Source organism: Oncorhynchus clarkii, chromosome 10, assembly GCF_045791955.1.
Source record: "Oncorhynchus clarkii lewisi isolate Uvic-CL-2024 chromosome 10, UVic_Ocla_1.0, whole genome shotgun sequence".
Classification (NCBI taxonomy): domain Eukaryota; kingdom Metazoa; phylum Chordata; class Actinopteri; order Salmoniformes; family Salmonidae; genus Oncorhynchus; species Oncorhynchus clarkii.
The window spans coordinates 39,196,094-39,217,189 of NC_092156.1; the positions used below are offsets into that span (position 1 = coordinate 39,196,094).

The following is a 21,096-nucleotide window of genomic DNA, read 5'->3' on the forward strand; positions in this document are numbered from 1 at the left end:
TATTTGTATTATATTAGTATAAAATAATATTTGTATTATATTAGTATAAAATAATATTTGTATTATATTAGTATAAAATAATATTTGTATTATATTAGTATAAAATAATATTTGTATTATATTAGTATAAAATAATATTTGTATTATATTAGTATAAAATAATATTTGCCCATTTTTTTGGAGTGCAAAATATAGCTCAGTATTTTTAGTAATTATTTTCCACCGTTCTAATTGCTCATTTTTATCAAGCGTGTCAATCATTTCGGACCCCACTTTACTGCTGCCTCAAGACATACAACACAATAGGACAATTTAAGGATTGCAATTGCATCAAGGCCCTGAATCAATTGGAAGATCAATGTTGAGTGTTTTGGGTTACACGTTGACATGAGTCAGTTAGAACAGCACGGGGGCAGGCTAAAGCGTGTCTTCTCCTGAGTTACATTTGAAACCAAACATGCATTATTATCTAACCAGGCAATTCACATAGAACTTAAGCGTAGGTGTTCGAGCTGGTGTTGCATCATTCTCTAAATCTAAGGCGCTTTCTGTTAGAGAGCAACGCATCATTATTTAGGAAGTTAGATTAAACTGAATTCAATTGAGAAACACAAAATGCCTCAAATACATTATTGTGTAACCATGCTGTATATAGAACCCTTCTAACAGGAATGAGGAATAGGCACTATTCCTTATTCCACTTGAGTAATAACAACAAAAAAATGCCCAATTCTGGTACTATGCAATTACAAAGCTATTGCAGATTTATTACACAGGTATAGAATCAAATGTATGTCAAATGTTACCCAAATGTAATATATCCGATCTGGAAATGGAATTATGTCATGGTCCTTGAAGAAAGGAAGAAAAAACAGAAAGGAATGGGTAGGAAGGAAGCTTGAACAGGGCAACGGAACCTCTTGTTTTTTGCCATGTCATGCAAATCCTCCTTCCCCATTACACAAATACTGCAGACCTCAAAATTACCAGATGCAGAGAAACACTACATCCTCAACATGTTTAAGAATAGCTCAAAAGCCGCCTGCTGGGGTAAAACGACCATGGTTTCCACACAATGCAATCCGACTGCTGGATTGTACCGTTTGTTTTCCCAATACAAAAAGAGGAAACTGAAATAGTGTGGATAATGCTGCAATGATTTGCTTGTTACTTCTCTGGAGATGGCCATATTCTCCCCAGTCGGTCTCCTCCTAGGCCTCAGACACAGCAGTTGCTATATTGTAAGAAGCAGCCCAGCTGATTGGCTTTGATCCCCCCTCCCCCCTTCCGCCCTGCTCTCCCCTCTCAGCATAGCCTCTTTGCGCGTCATTTGATTTCCTTATTTAACAACCAACCCTGAAAATGCGTAGGAAGAAAGACGTCTAAATATAGACACAGCCACAATAGCTCACACCACGAGCGGCGCAGCAAAACTCTTTCCAACATCATGAGAAGACAAAACAGATGATGCATTTCTATCTGCTGATCATTAGGTAGGCTCAGGGATGGATTATCTGCACAGATAACATGGTGATGCATTAATCCAAAAGACTCACGGAAGAAAATGTATATCAAGAGACACCTACGCAAGCAAGATTCAAATGAGGAGTCAGAAGTCTGGTTGTTGTGACCAATATAATATCATCTTTATCATGTTATATGTCTATAAAGGCTAGGCTACATACAGCGCATTCAGAAATGATTCATATCCCTCATCTTATTCCACATTTTGTTGTGTTACAGCCTCAAATTCAAAATGGAATGAATATTTTTTTTCTCTCAACACAATAGCCCATAATGATGAAGTGAAAACATGATTTTAAACATTTCTGAATTTCTTTCACGAAATCTCATTTATGCCAATACACGATAGAATCACCTTTGGCAGCGATTACAGCTGTGAGTCTTTCTGGGTAAGTCTAAGAAATTTGCACATCTGGATTGTACAATATTTTGCACATTATTCTTTAAACAAATTCTTCAAGCTCTGTCAAGTTGGTTGTTGATCATTGCTAGACAGCCATTTTCAAGTCTTGCCATAGATTTTCAAGACGATTCAAGTCAAAACTGTAACTAGGCCACTCGGGAACATTCAAATTTGTCTTGGTAAGCAACTCAAGTGTAAATTTGGCCTTGAGTTTTAGGTTATTGTCCTGCTGAAAAGTGAATGTCTCTGAGCATCTGTTGGAAAGCAGACAACCAGGTTTTCCTCTAGGATTTTTGCCTGTGCTTAGCTTCATTCTGTTTCTTTTTTTAAACAAAAAAAACCTCCCAAGTCCTTGCCGGTGACAAGCATACCCATAACATCATGCAGCCACCACTATGCTTGAAAGTATGGAGAGTGGTACTCAGTGAGGTGTTGGATTTGCCCCAAACATAACACTTTGTATTCAGGATGTAAAGTTAATTTCTTTGCCACATTTTTTCAGTTTTACTTTAGTGCCTTATTGCATACAGGATGCATGTTTTGGAACATCTGTCATTTAGGTTAGTATTGTGGAGTAACTTGCGAAGGGTTGGGAAGGGTTGGAAACTAAACGGTCAATTTACAGAATTTTTCCATGAGAAGTTAAGCCCAGGAATTTGGGGAATTTAGCTTAAATTCATCAAAAAGGTTAGCTTATAACAGTGAACCTTTTTTTTGTGGGATACACATAAGGCAATTCTAGGTCTTGTGGCATATTTTGGTTAAACTATCCCCAATTCAATGGAATTGCAACTCTTTGCATGCACAGTGCATTCTTCCACCACATGTGAAGTTCACTCTTCCATGATATGTACAGCTGATTCTCAAGATCTTGCACACTAATGAGATTCTATTGAGCCCACACTACTACACTGTCTGAGCCAAGGACTACATGCTTTCTGGTAAGTTATGATTACAATACTGGGTGGGGTGAATATATTTTATGACATACATAATTTTTTGTTAACTAAATTATTTCTAACTTGTGACAATTTCTGCTAGTTAATTTTTGCTACCATGTGGGATTTAGCTTGCTTGAGCTGTTAATTCACCTGTTTCCATACATGTTTAATTTTAAAACATATATCTTAAAAGGAGTTTAATCTAACTGCTTAACTATTTATCTGTACATGGAATTGTATATGTTTATTTTTTAATCATGTTTTTCTAATGTTTACAGGAAAATGCCACGGGCACTATCTGATGTGTGGAGACATTTCACTGCAGCTAATGTAGATGGAAAAGCTGTGTACATTTGCAAATACTGTGCCAAATAACTTGAAGAATGCAACAAAGATGCAGAATCATCTGGACAAGAGGATAAAGTTCCCTCAGCGCTCAAAACAAGCAACCTCTGACAAAAGTCCCTCTACTTCTATTTGAGGTGAAAATGATGAATCAGACACCTTATCGATAGCAACAGGAATCAGAAGTTTTCTTGACTCAATGGAGGAACGGAGTCAGAGAAATGATGATGAATGTCTTGCTTGAGCTGTGTATGCAACTGGTTCACCTCTGATGCTCACAGGTATTGGAAGATATTTCTGAATGTTCCTAGCCCAGCATACACCCCTCCAACCAGACATGCTTTATCTACTCATTTGCTGGATGCAGAGTTCAACAGAGTTCAAGTGAAGGTCAAGCAAATCATAGAGAAAGCAGACTGTATTGCAATCATCTCTGATGGGTGGTCGAATGTTCGTGGGCAAGGAATAATTGACGACATCATCTCCACCCCTCAAACAGTATTCTACAAGAGCACAGACACAAGGGACAACAGACACACCAGTCTCTACATTGCAGATGAGCTGAAGGTTCATCAATGACCATGGACCACAGAAAGTATTTGAACTGGTGACAGACAATGCTGCGAACATGGAGGCAGGTTGGTCTAAGGTGGAGGAGTCACACCCATTGACTGTTCTGCTCATGCATTGAATCTGCTCCCCAAGGACATCATGGCACTGAAAACAATGGATACACTCTACAAGCGAGCCAAGGAAATGGTTAGGTATGTGAAGGGTCATCAAGTTATAGCAGCAATCTACCTCACCAAGCAAAGTGAGAAGAATAAGAGCACCACATTGAAGCTGCCCAGCAACTCCTGTTGGGGTGGTGTTGTCATCATGTTTGACAGTCTCCTGGAGGGGGAGTCTCTCCAAGAAATGGCCATAACACAGTCTCCCGACATGGACAGCCCCATGAAGAGGATCCTGCTGGATGATGTAAACTCAGCAAAAAAAGAAACATCCTCTCACTGTCAACTGCGTTTATTTTCAGCAAATTTAACATGTGTAAATATTTGTATGAACATAACAAGATTCAACAACAGACATAAACGGAAACAAGTTCCACAGACATGTGACTAACAGAAATTGAATAATGTGTCCCGGAACAAAGGGACAGTCAGTATCTGGTGTGGCCACCAGCTGCATTAAGTACTGCAGTGCATCTCCTCCTCATGGACTGCACCAGATTTGCCAGTTCTTGCTGTGAGATGTTACCCCAATCTAAAACCACGGCACCTGCAAGTTCCCAGACATTTCTGGGGGGAATGGCCCTAGCCCTCACCCTCCGATCCAACAGGTCCCAGACATGCTCAATGGGATTGAGATCCGGGCTCTTCACTGGCCATGGCAGAACAATGACATTCCTGTCTTGCAGGAAATCACGCACAGAACGAGCAGTATGGCTGGTGGCATTGTCATGCTGGAGGGTCATGTCAGGATGAGCTTGCAGGAAGGGTAACACATGAGGGAGGAGGATGTCTTCCCTGTAACACACAGTGTTGAGATTGCCTGCAATGACAACAAGCTCAGTCTGATGATGCTGTGACACACCGCCCCAGACCATGACAGACCCTCCACGTCCAAATCAATCTTGCTCCAGAGTACAGGCCTCGATATAATGCTCATTCCTTCGACGATAAATGCGAATCCGACCATCACCCCTGGTGAGACAAAACCACAACTCGTCAGTGAAGAGCACTTTTTGACAGTCCTGTCTGGTCCAGCGATGGTGGGTTTTAGCCCAGAGGAGACATTGTTGCCGGTGATGTGTGGGGAGGACCTGCCTTCCAACTGCCTACAAGCCCTCAGTCCAGCCTCTCTCAGCCTATTGCGGACAGTCTGAGCACTGATGATTGAGGCATTGTGCGTTCCTGGTGTAACTCAGGCAGTTGTTGTTGCCATCCTGTACCTGTACCGCAGGTGTGATGTTCGAATGTACTGATCCTGTGCAGGTTTTGCTACATGTGGTCTGCCACTGCGAGGACGATCAGCTGTCAGTCCTGTCTCCCTGTAGCGCTGTCTTAGGCGGCTCACAGTATGGACATTGCAATTTATTGCCCTGGCCACATCTGCAGTCCTCATGCCTCCTTGCAGCATGCCTAAGGCACGTTCAGCCAGATGTGCAGGGACCCTGGGCATCTTTCTTTTAGTGTTTTTCAGAGTCAGTAGAAAGGCCTCTTTAGTGTCCTAAGTCTTCATAACTGTGACCTAAATTGCCTACCGTCTGTAAGCTGTTAGTGTCTTAATGACCGTTCCAGAGGTGCATGTTCATTAATTGTTATGGTTCCTTGAACAAGCATGGGAAACAGTGTTTAAACTACAATGAAGATCTGTGAAGTTATTTGGATTTTTATGAATTATCTTTGAAGGACAGGGTCCTGAAAAAGGGATGTTTCTTTTTTTGTTGAGTTTATTTTAAGAGAGTGTGGTAAGCAGCCTGAAACCTATAGCAGTAGCCATTACACGGATTGAGGGAGACAATGCCACCCTGTCTGATGTTCAGACTCTGCTTGCAGATGTAAGAGAAGAAATCCGTACTGCCCTTCCCTCTTCCCTGTGGCTCCAAGCAGAGGAAAATGCAGTTCTGAAATACATCAAAAGTGTGAAGACGTCTGCCTTAAGCCCATACACGCCTAGAGTACATGTTGGACACTAAGTATGCTGTCTCGCCACCTTGGCCTGGATGAGAGCAAGGTTCTTGTCAGTCTGACGAAGTACACTTCCAAGCAAGAACTTTGGAATGGAGATGCAATATGGCAGTCGTGCCAACATATCTCATCAGCCACCTGGTGGAGGGGACCTTGTGTATCTGAGGCTCTTTCCCCTGTTGCTTCCATCATCCTCCAAATCCCACCAACATCAGCCGCCTCAGAGCGCAACTGGTCTTTGTTTGGGAACACACACCAAAGCACACAACAGGCTGACCAATACAAGGGTTGAAAAATTGGTGGCCATCCGTTTGAATTTGAGGCTTTTTGAGCCTGATAACTAGCCATCCTCAACAAGGTTGGAAAGTGACAGTGAAGATGAGGCCTCAGAGTCTGATGTTCAAGAGGTGGACATTGTGGAGGTCCAGGGAGAAGACATGGAAGCCTGAGAGGAAGACAACCAAAGCTTTAGTTTCTAGACTATCATTTTACAGATGTATGTTAAAATCTTTTTGGGAGATGCGATGGATCATTGGGGATCATTCAATATTCCCTTTCTTTTGTTGTTCAGTGAAATCATCCCATGTAAAGAGTCAACTCATTTAATTAAAGTTCAATTCATAAATAAAAAATCTATTGGAAGGATTTACTAATTTGTAATTGTCTACTTATCATAAGGTAAAAGGTTTATGTTTCTGTCTCCATATATGGTAAAGATATCCAATAAAAAAACATATACATTTAAATTGTATTAATATTAATTTGCATACATTTCCATTGTTTCCCATATATTCCCACAGAAATGTCCCACCTCTGAATATTCCCCAAAATGCGCAACCCTAGACACTACAATGTTGATCCATCCTCAGTTCTACTGTAACGGCCATTAAATTCTGTAAATGTTTTAAAAAGTCACCATTGGCCTCATGGTGAAATACCTGAGTGGTTTCCTTCCTCTCCGGCAACTTGAGTTACGAATGACGCCTGCATCTTTGCTGTGACTGGGTGTATTGATACACCATCCAAAGTGTAATTAATAACTTCACCATGCTCAAAGGGACATTCAGTGTCTGTTTTTTATTTGTTTTTATTTTTTAAACACATCTACCAATAGGTGCTGTTCTTTGCGAGGCATTGTAAAACCTCCTTGGTCTTTGTGGTTGAATTTGTGTTTGAAATTCACTGCGCGACTAAGGGACCTTACAGATAATTGTATGTGTGGGGTATAGAGATGAGGTTGTCATTCAGAGTGAGTCCATGCAACTCATTATGCAAATTTGTACTCCTGAACTCTATAACAAAGGGGTTGAATACTTGTTGACTCATGACATTTCAGCTTTTCATTTGTTATTGAAAAATGAAAAAAATTCAAAAAGCATAATTCCACTTTGATATTATGTGGTATTGTGTGTAGGCCAGTGACACAAAAGCTCAACTGAATCAATTTTAAATTCAGGCTGAAACAAAATGTAGAAAAAGTCTAGGGGTGTGAACAATTTGAAGGCACTGTATAACCTGTAAGAAAGAAAAAAAACGACGTTCAAGCTCTTTTAGAGTAACATTCCCTACAAAGTATTTAATCTGTCCCTAGAGGCTGTTTGAATTATTATTGGATATCATCTAGTGTCATTCATTGCTAAAGTGTAACAGACATACTGATTCACAGCCACAGAGACAACGACAGGGAGACATAACAAAGAACAGGCCAACATGGAGACAGAAAGACAGACAGACAGAGGGGGTGTGTGAGAGATGTCAAGAGTCAGACAGGGATTAGTGTGTGAAAACTGAAGCACCACCTTGCAGTACTCCACTTGGAGAGCAAAGCACCATTATCTTTTCACCGGCAAGGCACACAGTAAAAAAACAGCCATGGATGGAGTGCCATAATAAAGCTCTTTCAGTAAGAATATAATGCGAGTTCAAGCCTCTCTTGATTGCGCTCAAGTGCGGGTCTCTGGGAGAGATGCCCCTGTTTTGCAACACAACTGTGACAGACACTTTAACCCGTCGTTATTCACTTCTCTCATTCATCACACAAATTAACTGATCAGTTAGGCCATTTAGCTGGATTTACAATTTATATTTTCCACTCTGCTGTTATATACGGGACTCATGAGAACACTTGTGGAGCCCTATGGGAGTGTCAAGCTGACAGGCTTGTCAGATTTCTGCCAGTTAGGATTTTATGGCCAAGCCCAAGACAGATCTGGGCGACTTATGGTTAACATCTCTCTCTGCTCCAATTGTCACTACAATCTTCTCAAACAAACAGATGGGGGTGATTCAACCCAGATGGTTCGGGCTTTTGGGCTTTTTGTGACTAAAACTAGTGCTTCAGTTTGGTGCTGTAATACTACTTAAATTCTTTCCAGCATCCCCACATTTGTCTGGTTCAGGGGGTGTGTGAAGATGGGATCAGGGTATACAGTGGGGCAAAAAAGTATTTAGTCAGCCACCAATTGTGCAAGTTCTCCCACTTAAAAAGATGAGAGGCCTGTAATTTTCATCATAGGTACACTTCAACTATGACAGACAAAATGAAAAAAAAAAAGTACATTGTAGGATTTTTAGTGAATTTATTTGCAAATTATGGTGGAAAATAAGTATTTGGTCAATAACAAAAGTTTCTCAATACTTTATTATATACCCTTTGTTGGCAATGACAGAGGTCAAACGTTTTCTGTAAGTCTTCACAAGGTTTTCACACACTGTTGCTGGTATTTTGGCCCATTCCTCCATGCAGATCTCCTCTAGAGCAGTGATGTTTTGGGGCAGTTGCTGGGCAACACGGACTTTCAACTCCCTCCAAAGATTTTCTATGGGGTTGAGATCTGGAGACTGGCTAGGCCACTCCAGGACCTTGAAATGCTTCTTACGAAGCCACTCCTTCATTGCCCGGGGCGGTGTGTTTGGGATCATTGTCATGCTGAAAGACCCAGCCAAGTTTCATCTTCAATGCCCTTGCTGATGGAAGGAGGTTTTCACTCAAAATCTCACGATACATGGCCCCATTCATTCTTTCCTTTACACGGATCAGTCGTCCTGGTCCCTTTGCAGAAAAACAGCCCCAAAGCATGATGTTTCCACCCCCATGCTTCACAGTAGGTATGGTGTTCTTTGGATGCAACTCAGCATTCTTTGTCCTCCAAACACGACGAGTTGAGTTTTTACCAAAAAGTTATATTTTGGTTTCATCTGACCATATGACATTCTCCCAATCTTCTTCTGGATCATCCAAATGCTCTCTAGAAAACTTCAGACGGGCCTGGACATGTACTGGTTTAAGCGGGGGGGGGGGGGGGGGGGGGGGGGGGACACGGCTGGCACTGTAGGATTTGAGTCCCTGGCAGCGTAGTGTGTTACCGATGGTAGGCTTTGTTACTTTGGTCCCAGCTCTCTGCAGGTCATTCACTAGGTCCCCCCATGTGGTTCTGGGATTTTTGCTCACCGTTCTTGTGATCATTTTGACCCCACAGGGTGAGATCTTGCCCCCAGATCGAGGGAGATTATCAGTGGTCTTGTATGTCTTCCATTTCCTAATAATTGCTCCCACAGTTGATTTCTTCAAACCAAGCTGCTTACCTATTGCAGATTCAGTCTTCCCAGCCTGGTGTAGGTCTACAATTTTGTTTCTGGTGTCCTTTGACAGCTCTTTGGTCTTGGCCATAGTGGAGTTTGGAGTGTGACTGTTTGAGGTTGTGGACAGGTGTCTTTTATACTGATAACAAGTTCAAACAGGTGCCATTAATACAGGTAACGAGTGGAGGACAGAGGATCCTCTTAAAGAAGAAGTTACAGGTCTGTGAGAGCCAGAAATCTTGCTTGTTTGTAGGTGACCAAATACTTATTTTCCACCATAATTTGCAAATAAATTCATTAAAAATCCTACAATGTGATTTTCTGGATTTTCCCCCCTCATTGTGTCTGTCATAGTTGAAGTGTACCTATGATGAAAATTACAGGCCTCTCTCATATTTTTAAGTGGGAGAACTTGCACAATTGGTGGCTGACTAAATACTTTTTTGCCCCACTGTATGTACGGCCTGGAGAAACGCAGCTTCTGATTGATCATTGCTAGTTGAATGTCTATAAGGCAGGGTGAGCAGACCATAACGATCCAGTTTTCCTCAGTGATGGACATCCTGAACTAACAAGAAAACCCAGTGTGAAGTGAAAGTGGCAGTGTGTGTGGTGACGGTAAAAGGCGTACTGTAGAGTGAGCCTAGAGCACCCACTCATTGCTTTCTATTTCTGACACTCACTTGAAGTCTTTCTTTGTCCTGAAACAGGTTAACCATAACTAGTGTTGCAGTTCAATGACCCCTCAAGAAGTCCGAACCTTTTCACAACTCAGATGTTGAAGATGCATGAAACGTAAGGAAAATGCACTCTTCAAAAACCCCTGAAGGGAAGAGTAATTGCATGTGCTTTCCTCAAATAGAAAACTGACAATCTCATTCAAATGTGATGAGCATGAAAGCATATCAGTAGTATCATTTAATTTGCATAAAGAGTAGGTTATTGATACATCTTTGTGGATGTTGGCGACTGAATGCAGGCTGGACAAATGTCATGACAGCAGAGAATATTCTGAACAAAAATATAAGTGTTGGTTCCAATGTTCATGAGCTGAAATAAAACATCTCACACACACAAAAAAGAAACTCAAATGTTGTTCACAAATTTGTTTACATTCCTGTTAGTGAGCATTTCTCATTTACCAAAATAATCCATCCACCTGACAGGTGTGGCATATCAAGAAGCTGATTAAACAACATGATCATTACACAGGTGCACAATAAAATGCCACAGATGTCTCAAGTTGAGGGAGCGCGCAATTGGCATGCTGACTGCAGGAATGTCCACCATAGCTGTTGCCAGAGAACTGAATGTTAATTTCTCTACCATAAGCTGCCTCCAACATCATTTTAGAGAAGTTGGCAATACATCCAACTGGCCTCATAACTGCAGATGCCAGCCCAGACCTATGCCCCCCCCAGGCCAACCCATGGCTGTGCCCCTGCCCCATCGTGTGAAATCCATAGATTAGGGCCTAAAGAAATTATTTCAATTGACTGATTTCCTTATTAGGAACTGTAACTCCGTAAAATCATTTAAATTGTTGCATATATATATATACACACACAGACACACACCCCCGGAGCACCAAGTCTAGGGCCAAAAGGCTCCTCAACAGCTTCTAACCCCAAGCCATAAGACTGCTGAACAATTAATAAAAATCTCCACTGGACAATTTACATTGACCCCCCCTCCCTTTTGTACACTGCTGCTACTCACTGTTTATTATCTATGCATAGTCACTTCACCCCCCACTACATGTACAAATTACCTCAACTAACCCGTACCTCTGCATACTGACTCGGTACAGGTGTCCCATGTATTTATATTCATTCTAATTGTGTTACTTTTTTTTTTTTTGACTTCAGTCTGTTTGGTAAATATTTTCTTAACTCTTCTTGAACTGCACTGTTGGTTAAGGGCTTGTTATGTAAGCATTTCACAGTAAAGGTATACACTTGCTATATTTGGCACATGTGACAAAAAGTTTGATTTGGGATCTTGAGTGTACAAAACATTAGGAACACCTGCTCTTTCCATGACAGACTGACTAGGTGAAAGCTATGATTCCTTATTGAGGTCACTTGTTAAATCCACTACAATCAGTGAATATGAAGGGGAGACCAGTTATATAATTATTTTTTAGCCTTGAGACATGGATTGTACATGGATTGTATGTGTGCGCCATTCAGCGGGTGAACTGGCAAGACAAAAGTGCCTTTGAACGGGGTATGGTAGTACGTGTCATTTGCACCGGTTTGAGTGTGTCAAGAATGGCAACGCTGCCGTTTTTTTTGACGCTAAACAGTTCTCGGTGTATCAAGAATGGTCCACCAGCCAAAGGACATCCACACACCTTGACAACCGTGGGAAGCATGAGTCAACATTGTCTAGCATTCTTGTGAAACGCTTTTAACCCATGTCCAGACGAATTGAGGCTGTTCTGAGGGCAAAATGGGGTGCAACTCAATATTAGGAAGGTGTTCCTAATGTTCTGTACACGCAGTGTATATGCCCATGAGTATGTGATTGCTCTATAATAGGCTACATTTTCCGTATTATTTTATTACTTTGATATAATATTTTCCTACTAAACACTACCATATTATGGGCCTAAAGACTGGAGCCGATATGTAGGCCATCACCCGTTGCGCAATTTAAACACTGGTTCCTCAGAACTGTTTGCACACGCTACTCAACTCATCCCAGACACGACTGAAATTATTTTGTTCACACAGCCAGGTGCAGGGAACGCAGTAAAAAAACATATTGGCCTTAATTGGCTCAGAAATATACTCAGGGAAATGATCAAGATTATTGGCATGAGGAGCATTTACCATTGCCGATAAATGCTCTGCTATTTCATGTTGCATTTCGTTTTGTCCCCAAACTTGGCTTGTCTGATGCAGAAATGCGGAATCGTGAACAAGAACAGAATTAAAATGTGAGGAATTTGCCCGTTCCATCAACACGCAATACATTGCTGCAAAAATTCCGGGGTTTCCAGACAAATATTTCACCTCGAGAAAGAGGTCACAGTAACCAGATTAACGTCAGTGACAATGTCCATTTATAGCTATATCAATAGTAGACAATGTGGGAAGTCACCGTGCATGTTTAAATGTAGGCCTATTCTTTAAATAATCATGTATAGCATCGCGCAATACAGCAAACAACTGCAGTGTATTGTGCAAAACATGAGGAAATTGATGGAGCGCCTATCTTAGCCACCAAAGAAATGCAGCCCAGGCAGACATACGTAGAACTCCGCAGTTTGGACCGCCGTATTTATGCGTTTTCAAGAGTTAATTACCTCTAAAGTACGTATCTCTTGCTGTGTGAGGTCATTGGACGCGGCGCATTTGGTCCGGAGCCCCTGTAAACTGGAGATGGAGATTTCAATCATGTTCTGGATGAGTTCGCATTGGTGTAGCGCGGCCATCGCTGCGCCACCGCCACTATCCCTCTCCGACTGCTCATCACTCTCGACCATCTTTCCAAATTTATCAGACACACTATCCATTCCTCGGCATTGGGCACGGCTTTAGGGGGTAGATGCACTTTAAAATGCACATGCACCAGCTACGCAATGTTATGGAACTCAACAAAATGTCCCAAAATTGAGCAGAAAAGGCGCCAAATTCGGATATAGAAATAAAAATGTTCGATATCAATATCCTGGTCCAAAGCAATCCAAAGTCCAACAGTGTTCGGGTTGTGTATTGTCCTTGCCGAGAGACTCTCTCCCCCTGCAGAAAGCTCTCGCCTAGGCTTTTATCGTCTGTCAGCTGTTGGAGACATCACGGACCCGTTGCAGTTCGGGAAATGAAGTATTTTAATATGGCTGGGCATCCGCTGATTTGGGGCTTAATAAATACGTGTCTCAGTTTGGGCATATTGTCCTGACTAAACGTCGCTGGTTCTCTAGCCTGTTTGAGAGGACCAATAAAAATATTTTCTTATAAAGTCTTGCCAACAAATTATCCTCACCACACACACCTTGAGCTGAAGTATATCGCTCCATAGAACAAGAAGCGATGATGCTGAGATCTACTGCAGTATACTACCCAGTCATATTAGCACAATAATACTCCACAACCTGTGAACTTGACACTTGCTACTTGACATGCTATAATGTGCAGAATTAGACCCAATCACATTGTGGAGTGAATCAGTGTGAGGGCCAGCAATGTTCACTCTGGATCTGTAAGCACATGTGATGTGTCCCTGGAATTCTCCATCTACATCACTCTCCCACTCCTCTCCTCTCTTATTTCTGACACAGGACTATAAACAATGCCTTGCTTTCCTTAAACACACTGCCCACATCCCACCTTAAATGAAATGACCAGGGTGCAGGGTTTCCCCATAATGTTAACTCTGAGAGGAACAAAACTGCACATGTATGAGAGTGGGAGGGTGATAGGATCACAAAGGCAAGATTTGAGCTGCGAGTCTGGTGAATGTAAGCACTTATGAGTGAACCCTGTCCTGGATAAGCACATGTGGGTGCTGGCTTATGACTCCACACACTTAGACACTACATCGAGAGAGATCAGAGCACAAAATAAGCTATTTTAGTAGGCACTCATCCTAAATGCAGATTACAAGGTAATCCCCTATAAGGTCCCACTGTCACCTTCAGGGTATGTGACCGCTCTCCTCTTGCTTTCTCAGCCCCACATACCAATGCTGACTAGAGACACACACTGACATCAACGTGTGTCCTGGCTTAGACTCCGGAGACTCTGCCACCTTTTACATCACCTACACACTCAAAGAGTAGGTCTCGTTTCCAGAAACGTGCTCTTCTTTTTTTTGTGTATTGGACTGAGCTTGTTACATTCTTGCCAAGGGTAAGGCACAGAGAGCATCAAGGTAAGCAAAGCAATTTCTCAAAGGTAGAATTTCCCCAAATTCAGCAAGGCCTCATTTACAGAAAAGCTGACAATTTGGTCTGAAAGCAATAGGACGAGTGAGGAAAGGAGGCACTTGTCAGCTTGTTGACATGACTTGCTGAGCTGAGGGTAGACACACACATCCTTTGCCAGCCCACTCGGCCTGGCGGCCTTTTAGGCGGTTTGTACTGCAGCCCCATTGGCCAGCCAGGCTGCTGCATCTTAGCGTAGGGGCAAGCCTCCCAGGCAGCGTTGCATCAGATTCAATCTGATTGCGTGTCCTTTTGTGACGGGGATCTCCTGAGCCAACCCTGCAGGTCTGAGGAGAGAGGATGAGCCCAGGAAGGGCCACAGACACTGGGACTGCTGCTCCATAACAACACAGCCTGCTGATCCATAACAACACAGCCTGCCTGTTGTACAATCTAAATTGTAAAGTCTTGAGTGTGAGGTTCACATGTCTAGTTTAGACACACCGCATATGTAAAAAGGGACATTAAACATCCCAATCCCAACCTCGGACAGGGAGGGGGACACCAGAACCAGGCATGATCTGAGGAGCAGGGTGGACAGTCAGGCTTAGTAGATTAAAGCTCCATCTGCAGTTGCCATGCAATTAGCAGCATAAAGGTCTGACAGGCTTAATCACACCAACATGCATGTCACTCAGCCATAGCCAGCCCTGCTTGCCCAGTTGCCACTACAACACATACAGGCTGGAGCCCCCTTCAGGACAGGGGTGGCAATGACTACCGCGGGAGGCCATGCAGAGACAAAGAAAGACTGACGGCAAGGGAGGAATAAAGAATAGAACTACAAAACAGAAGAGCAAGGACAATCAAGATACTGGGGGTAATATGGTAGAGATTAGCATGATAACAAAAGAGAAAAAACACTGATGTGTCATACAGTACTATCAGAAGAAATGCAATGAGGAAAAACTGCACATGGGATGCAGATGCGATGAAGCTAAATACTTTGTGTAGAGCACCATCTACTGGGCAAAGTAGGTTTGTCGTTAGAGCTCAGTGGGCAAACTCCAAAACCATTAAAGATCCAATGCAGCCGTGTTGATCTCAATATTAAATTATTTATGTAACATTTAAGTACTTTACTGTGATTGTTTTAAATGGAAATTGTAAAAAAATAAACCAAAATAGCTTCGTAGCAAAGAGCATTTTCTCAAGGAATAATTTTGCTAGGACAGTCTGGGGGTGGTCTGAGTGGGGAGGGGAAATCAGAAATCTAGCTGTTATTGGAAGAGCGGTTTGGAACTATCTCTTATTGGTTTATTATCTAATTTACCCTCTGGTGATGTCACCAGGCAGGCCAACACTCCATCCCACCAAAACAGGCAGAAATTTCAGGTGGTCATTTCAAATAGCTAGTACACTAAAAGGGCATTATGATAATTTTCACAATATTGTTCCAACGTCTGTGTGGTAATATATATAAAACACAGAAAAATCACATCTTCTGCACTGGGCCTTTAACTTAGTTGAAAAAGTAGAGGCAGTGAGATTGAATAATTTTACTGAGCAGCATTGATTACTATCACAAATAGTCCTTGTCAAGTCAGGAGATGCATTGGACATGAGAAACTGAATAAAATGGCAACAGTTTACATTAGGCTTAATCCAGAGAAATAACCTGTGTAATTACTTTGTACCAAGCATGAAAGCACAGGTATTTACATAAAACAGAAATAAAAGTGATATGTCTGACATACCATATTTAAAATGGTAAACACCATATTTTTAGGAATTAGAATACTAATTCATCCTAGAAATGTAATAGGATATCTATGGTAAATGCAGACTCAAATAGAGCACTTAGAAGTAAACCTGCAAAAAAATCAGTGGCAGTTCTCAGTCAGTGTTGATGTCACTTCCTTTAAATTAGGCATCTAGATACTTAGGCATGAGGCAACTCTGGCAGATCCTTCATTCACACTTAATGAGGAGCAACAGGAAACAGAGACAATAGAGGGAAGGGAAAGAATGTCCGCTCACAATGTTATATTCTGGGAACACGTCTTTAAACTACAGAGCATGGGAGCACACACTGGCACATACAACATACATCAGATATAACATGCCCTACTATAGTTCTATGTTGATTTAACATCTGTCACACAGAAAAAGACCAAGAACACGGGGTATAACACAACTGTATTATTCACGTAGCAAACAAAAGCAGTATAAGAAAATATTTGTTTATGAAAGTTATCTTGAAAATGCAAAAGACAGAAGTGTATATTTTCCTATTTTTGAATTAGGTTGAGAAGTAAAGAGATTCTACAATACTAGATTAGATCATTTCTCTAGATCTACACCAGCATGTCTCTCACAGATACAAATCAATTGTACAAGTCATAAAAAGCATTAACATCCATTTTTTCTTCAACCTGCATTTGATAACATGAATTGTAATGTAATTGGCTGATAAGTTTCCAGCATATATGCTTTTTCAAATAGGAAAATAGAGGAATACAGTATAATGCGTACAATAAGAATCACAAATTAGCATTAAATACATTTTGTCTTCTGATTGGTTTGATGGTGAGTCATTCAGGATAACAAGCCCAAATACGTGCACTCTAAATGGTTCATGTTTTAATCAACATTGGCTCTATACTGTACATTCATGTAACACACAATCCTTTGGAGGGAGCTACGGTAACATGGAAGAAAATATCATTATGCCAAGTCGCAGGTGCCCCCTGACCAACACACAGGACAATAGAATAATTAAACAATCACGCAAATCCAAATAAAAAAAATGCTCAGACTGAAATGAAATCCTGGCTTACATAAGAACACGTAACCCTCTAGTTGTGGTATAGCTAGAACATATCATATTTCAGTGTAACACAATCTATAAAGAGTTGCCAAGTAATCTAGACTTTATAAGTTCACTTTTGTTAAAGTAGAGGGAAGCTACAGCTAGACATGGTGATAATTAGGTTTGTGGTCTGATAAGAAGACATTGTCATCTAAATTGCATTTGCTAAAACATTGAAAAGTCTTGCCATTTGTACTGAATTGTATTCCAAAAAAGGCCAACAGAGTTGTATATTTTCTCTCTTGTATAGCTAGAGAATGCAATAACAAAACCAATTATAAATTGGTCCAAAAAAAATCCACCCACAAGGACTATACCATACTAGGCTATGGAACACATAGAATATCAGAACATATCAGAATATTTTCAGCTGTGTTTAATCAGTTGGGGTAAATAGCAGAGAAGAGGGTGAAACACAACAAGAAAATTGCGGCTGAGTAAGATTCCCTGAGCATTGATTATTTTCTTGCTACCTACGGCATATCTACATAGTTTATGGTAGCGACATCCCCAAGATCATAAATTGTTTAAACCATTTCAATTTATACATATCTAGCTACATACAGTGCATTCAGAGAGTATTCAGACCTTCACTTTTTCCAGAATTTCTTACGTTACATCCTTATTCTAAAAGTGATTAAATACAAAAACTCAATCTACACACAATACCCCATAATGACAAAGCAAAAACTGTTATTTTTATGTTTGTTAATTTATATATATATATATATAAAAAAAGAACAAAGAAATACCTTATTTACATAAGTATTCAGACCCTTTGCTATGAGATTCAAAATTGAGCTCAGGTGCATCCTGTTTCCATTGATCATCCTTCAGATGTCTGTTCAACTTGACTGAGTCCACCTGTGGTAAATTCAATTGATTGAACATGATTTGCAAAGGCACACACCTGTCTATATAATGCCCACAGTTGACAGTGTATGTCAGTGCAAAAACCAAGCCATGAGGTTGAAGGAATTGTCCGTAGAGCTCAGATACAGGATTGTGTCGAGGCACAGATCTGGGGAAGGACACTAAAAAAATGTACGCAGCATCGAAGATCCCTAAGAACCCAGTGGCCTCCATTATTCTTAAATGGAAGAAGTTTGGAACCACCAAGACTCTTACTAGAGCTAGCCGCCCGGCTAAACTGAGCAATCGCGGGAGAAGGGCCTTGGTCAGGGAGGTAACCAAGAACCCGATGGACACTGACAGAGCTCCAGAGTTCCTCTGTGAAGATGGGAGAACCTTCCAGAAGGACCACCATCTCTGCAGCACTCCACCAATCAGGCCTTTATGGGAGCCTGCAAGCTGACTTCAGTCGCCAGTTGTACAGTGTTTCCTTAGAAACATTGGTACGGCTGGCTTACGGGTTAAGCAAGCAGTATGTCAAGAATCAGCGGCTTGGCGGGGTCGTGTTTCGGAGTACGCATGGCTCTCGACCTTCGCCACTCCCGAGTCCATACAAGAGTTGCAGCGATGGGACAAGACTAACTACCATGCTCCACCAACTGAGCAACATGGGACCTATCACAGCATATTGGAAGAATGTCATTCATATTCCATCCAAGAAAACGGTGCCATCTGGTTTGCTTAATATAAGGAACTTGGAATTATTTATACTTGTTCTTTTGATTACTTGGGGTGGCAGGGTAGCCTAGTGGTTAGAGCATTGGGCTGGTAGCCGGAAGGTTGCAAGTTCAAATCCCCGAGCTGACAAGGTACAAATCTGTCGTTCTGCCCCTGAAAAGGCAGTTAACCCACTGTTCCCAGGCCGTCATTGAAAATAAAAATTTGTTCTTAACTGACTTGCCTGGTTAAATAAAGGTAAAATATAAAAAAATAAACTTACAGTGGGGCAAAAAAGTATTTAGTCAGCCACCAATTGTGCAAGTTCTCCCACTTAAAGACGAGAGAGGCCTGTAATTTTCATCACAGACAAAATGAGAAAAATATGAATTTATTTGCAAATTATGGTGGAAAATAAGTATTTGGTCACCTACAAACAAGCAAGATTTCTGGCTCTCACAGACCTGTAACTTCTTCTTTAAGAGGTTCCTCTGTCCTCCACTCGTTACCTGTATTAATGGCACCTGTTTGAACTTGTTATCAGTATAAAAGACACCTGTCCACAACCTCAAACAGTCACACTCCAAACTCCACTATGGCCAAGACCAAAGAGCTGTCAAAGAACACCAGAAACAAAATTGTAGACCTGCACCAGGCTGGGAAGAATGAATCTGCAATAGGTAAGCAGCTTGGTTTGAAGAAATCAACTGTGGGAGCAATTATTAGGAAATGGAAGACATACAAGACCACTGATAATCTCCCTCGATCTGGGGCTCCACGCAAGATCTCACCCCGTGGGGTCAAAATGATTACAAGAACAGTGAGCAAAAATCCCAGAACCACACGGGGGGGGACCTAGTGAATGACCTGCAGAGAGCTGGGACTAAAGTAACAAAGCCTACCATCAGTAACACACTACGCCGCCAGGCACTCAAATCCTGCAGTGCCAGACGTGTCCCCCTGCTTAAGCCAGTACATGTCCAGGCCCGTCTGAAGTTCCCTAGAGAGCATTTGGATGATCCAGAAGAAGATTGGGAGAATGTCATATGGTCAGATGAAACCAAAATATAACTTTTTGGTAAAAACTCAACTCGTCGTGTTTGGAGGACAAAGAATGCTGAGTTGCATCCAAAGAACACCATACCTACTGTGAAGCATGGGGGTGGAAACATCATGCTTTGGGGCTGTTTTTCTGCAAAGGGACCAGGACGACTGATCCGTGTAAAGGAAAGAATGAACGGGGCCATGTATCTTGAGATTTTGAGTGAAAAACTCCTTCCATCAGCAAGGGCATTGAAGATGAAACGTGGCTGGGTCTTTCAGCATGACATTGATCCCAAACACACTGCCCAGGCAACGAAGGAGTGGCTTCGTAAGAAGCATTTCAAGGTCCTGGAGTGGCCTAGCCAGTCTCCAGATCTCAACCCCATAGAAAATCTTTGGGAGTTGAAAGTCCGTGTTGCCCAGCAACAGCCCCAAAACATCACTGCTCTAGAGGAGATCTGCATGGAGGAATGGGCCAAAATACCAGCAACAGTGTGTGAAAACCTTGTGAAGACTTACAGAAAACGTTTGACCTATGTCATTGTTATATACCCTTTGTTGGCAAAGTATTGAGATAAACTTTTGTTATTGACCAAATACTTATTTTCCACCATAATTTGCAAATAAATTCATTAAAAATCCTACAATGTGATTTTCTGGATTTTTTCCCGCTCATTTTGTCTGTCATAGTTGAAGTGTACCTATGATGAAAATTACAGGCCTCTCTCATCTTTTTAAGTGGGAGAACTTGCACAATTGGTGGCTGACTAAATACTTTTTTGCCCCACTGTAAGTATATTTTAAACCAAATACTTTGAGACTTTTACTCAAGTCGAATTTTACTGGGTGACTGACTTCTACTTGAGTCATATTCTATTACGGTATCTGTACTTTTACTCAAGTATGACAGTTGGGTACTTTTTCCACAACTGCATGACAGCCAACTTGGAGTTTGCCAAAAGGCACCTAAAGGACTCTCAGACCATGAGAAACAAGATTTTCTGGTCTGATGAAACCAAGATTGAACTCTGGCCTGAATGCCAAGCATCACGTCTGGAGGAAACCTGGCAACATCCCTATGGGGAAGCACGGTGGTGGCAGCATCATGCTTTGGAGATGTTTTCAGAGGCAGGGACTGGGAGACCAGTCAGGGTAGAGGGAAAGATGAACGGAGCAAAGTACAGAGAGATCCTTGATGAAAACCTGCTCCAGAGTGCTCAGGACCTCAGACTGGGGAAAAAGGTTCACCTTCCAAC

The 21,096-nt window shown here is 41.6% G+C and overlaps 1 protein-coding gene across 3 annotated transcripts in view; it reads right to left on the bottom strand.

Moving 5' to 3' along the window:
* The window catches only part of LOC139418448 (kinase suppressor of Ras 1-like), a 49,257-nt gene extending 36,037 nt beyond the window's left edge, over positions 1 to 13,220 (bottom strand). For all 3 annotated transcript variants that reach the window (XM_071167877.1, XM_071167875.1, XM_071167876.1), the window contains exon 1: positions 12,799 to 13,220. In XM_071167877.1, the coding sequence (XP_071023978.1) occupies positions 12,799 to 13,008 (210 nt within the window). In that variant the 5' untranslated portion in view covers positions 13,009 to 13,220. The remainder of the gene's footprint in view (positions 1 to 12,798) is intronic.
* Between the last annotated feature and the right edge of the window lie 7,876 nt (positions 13,221 to 21,096).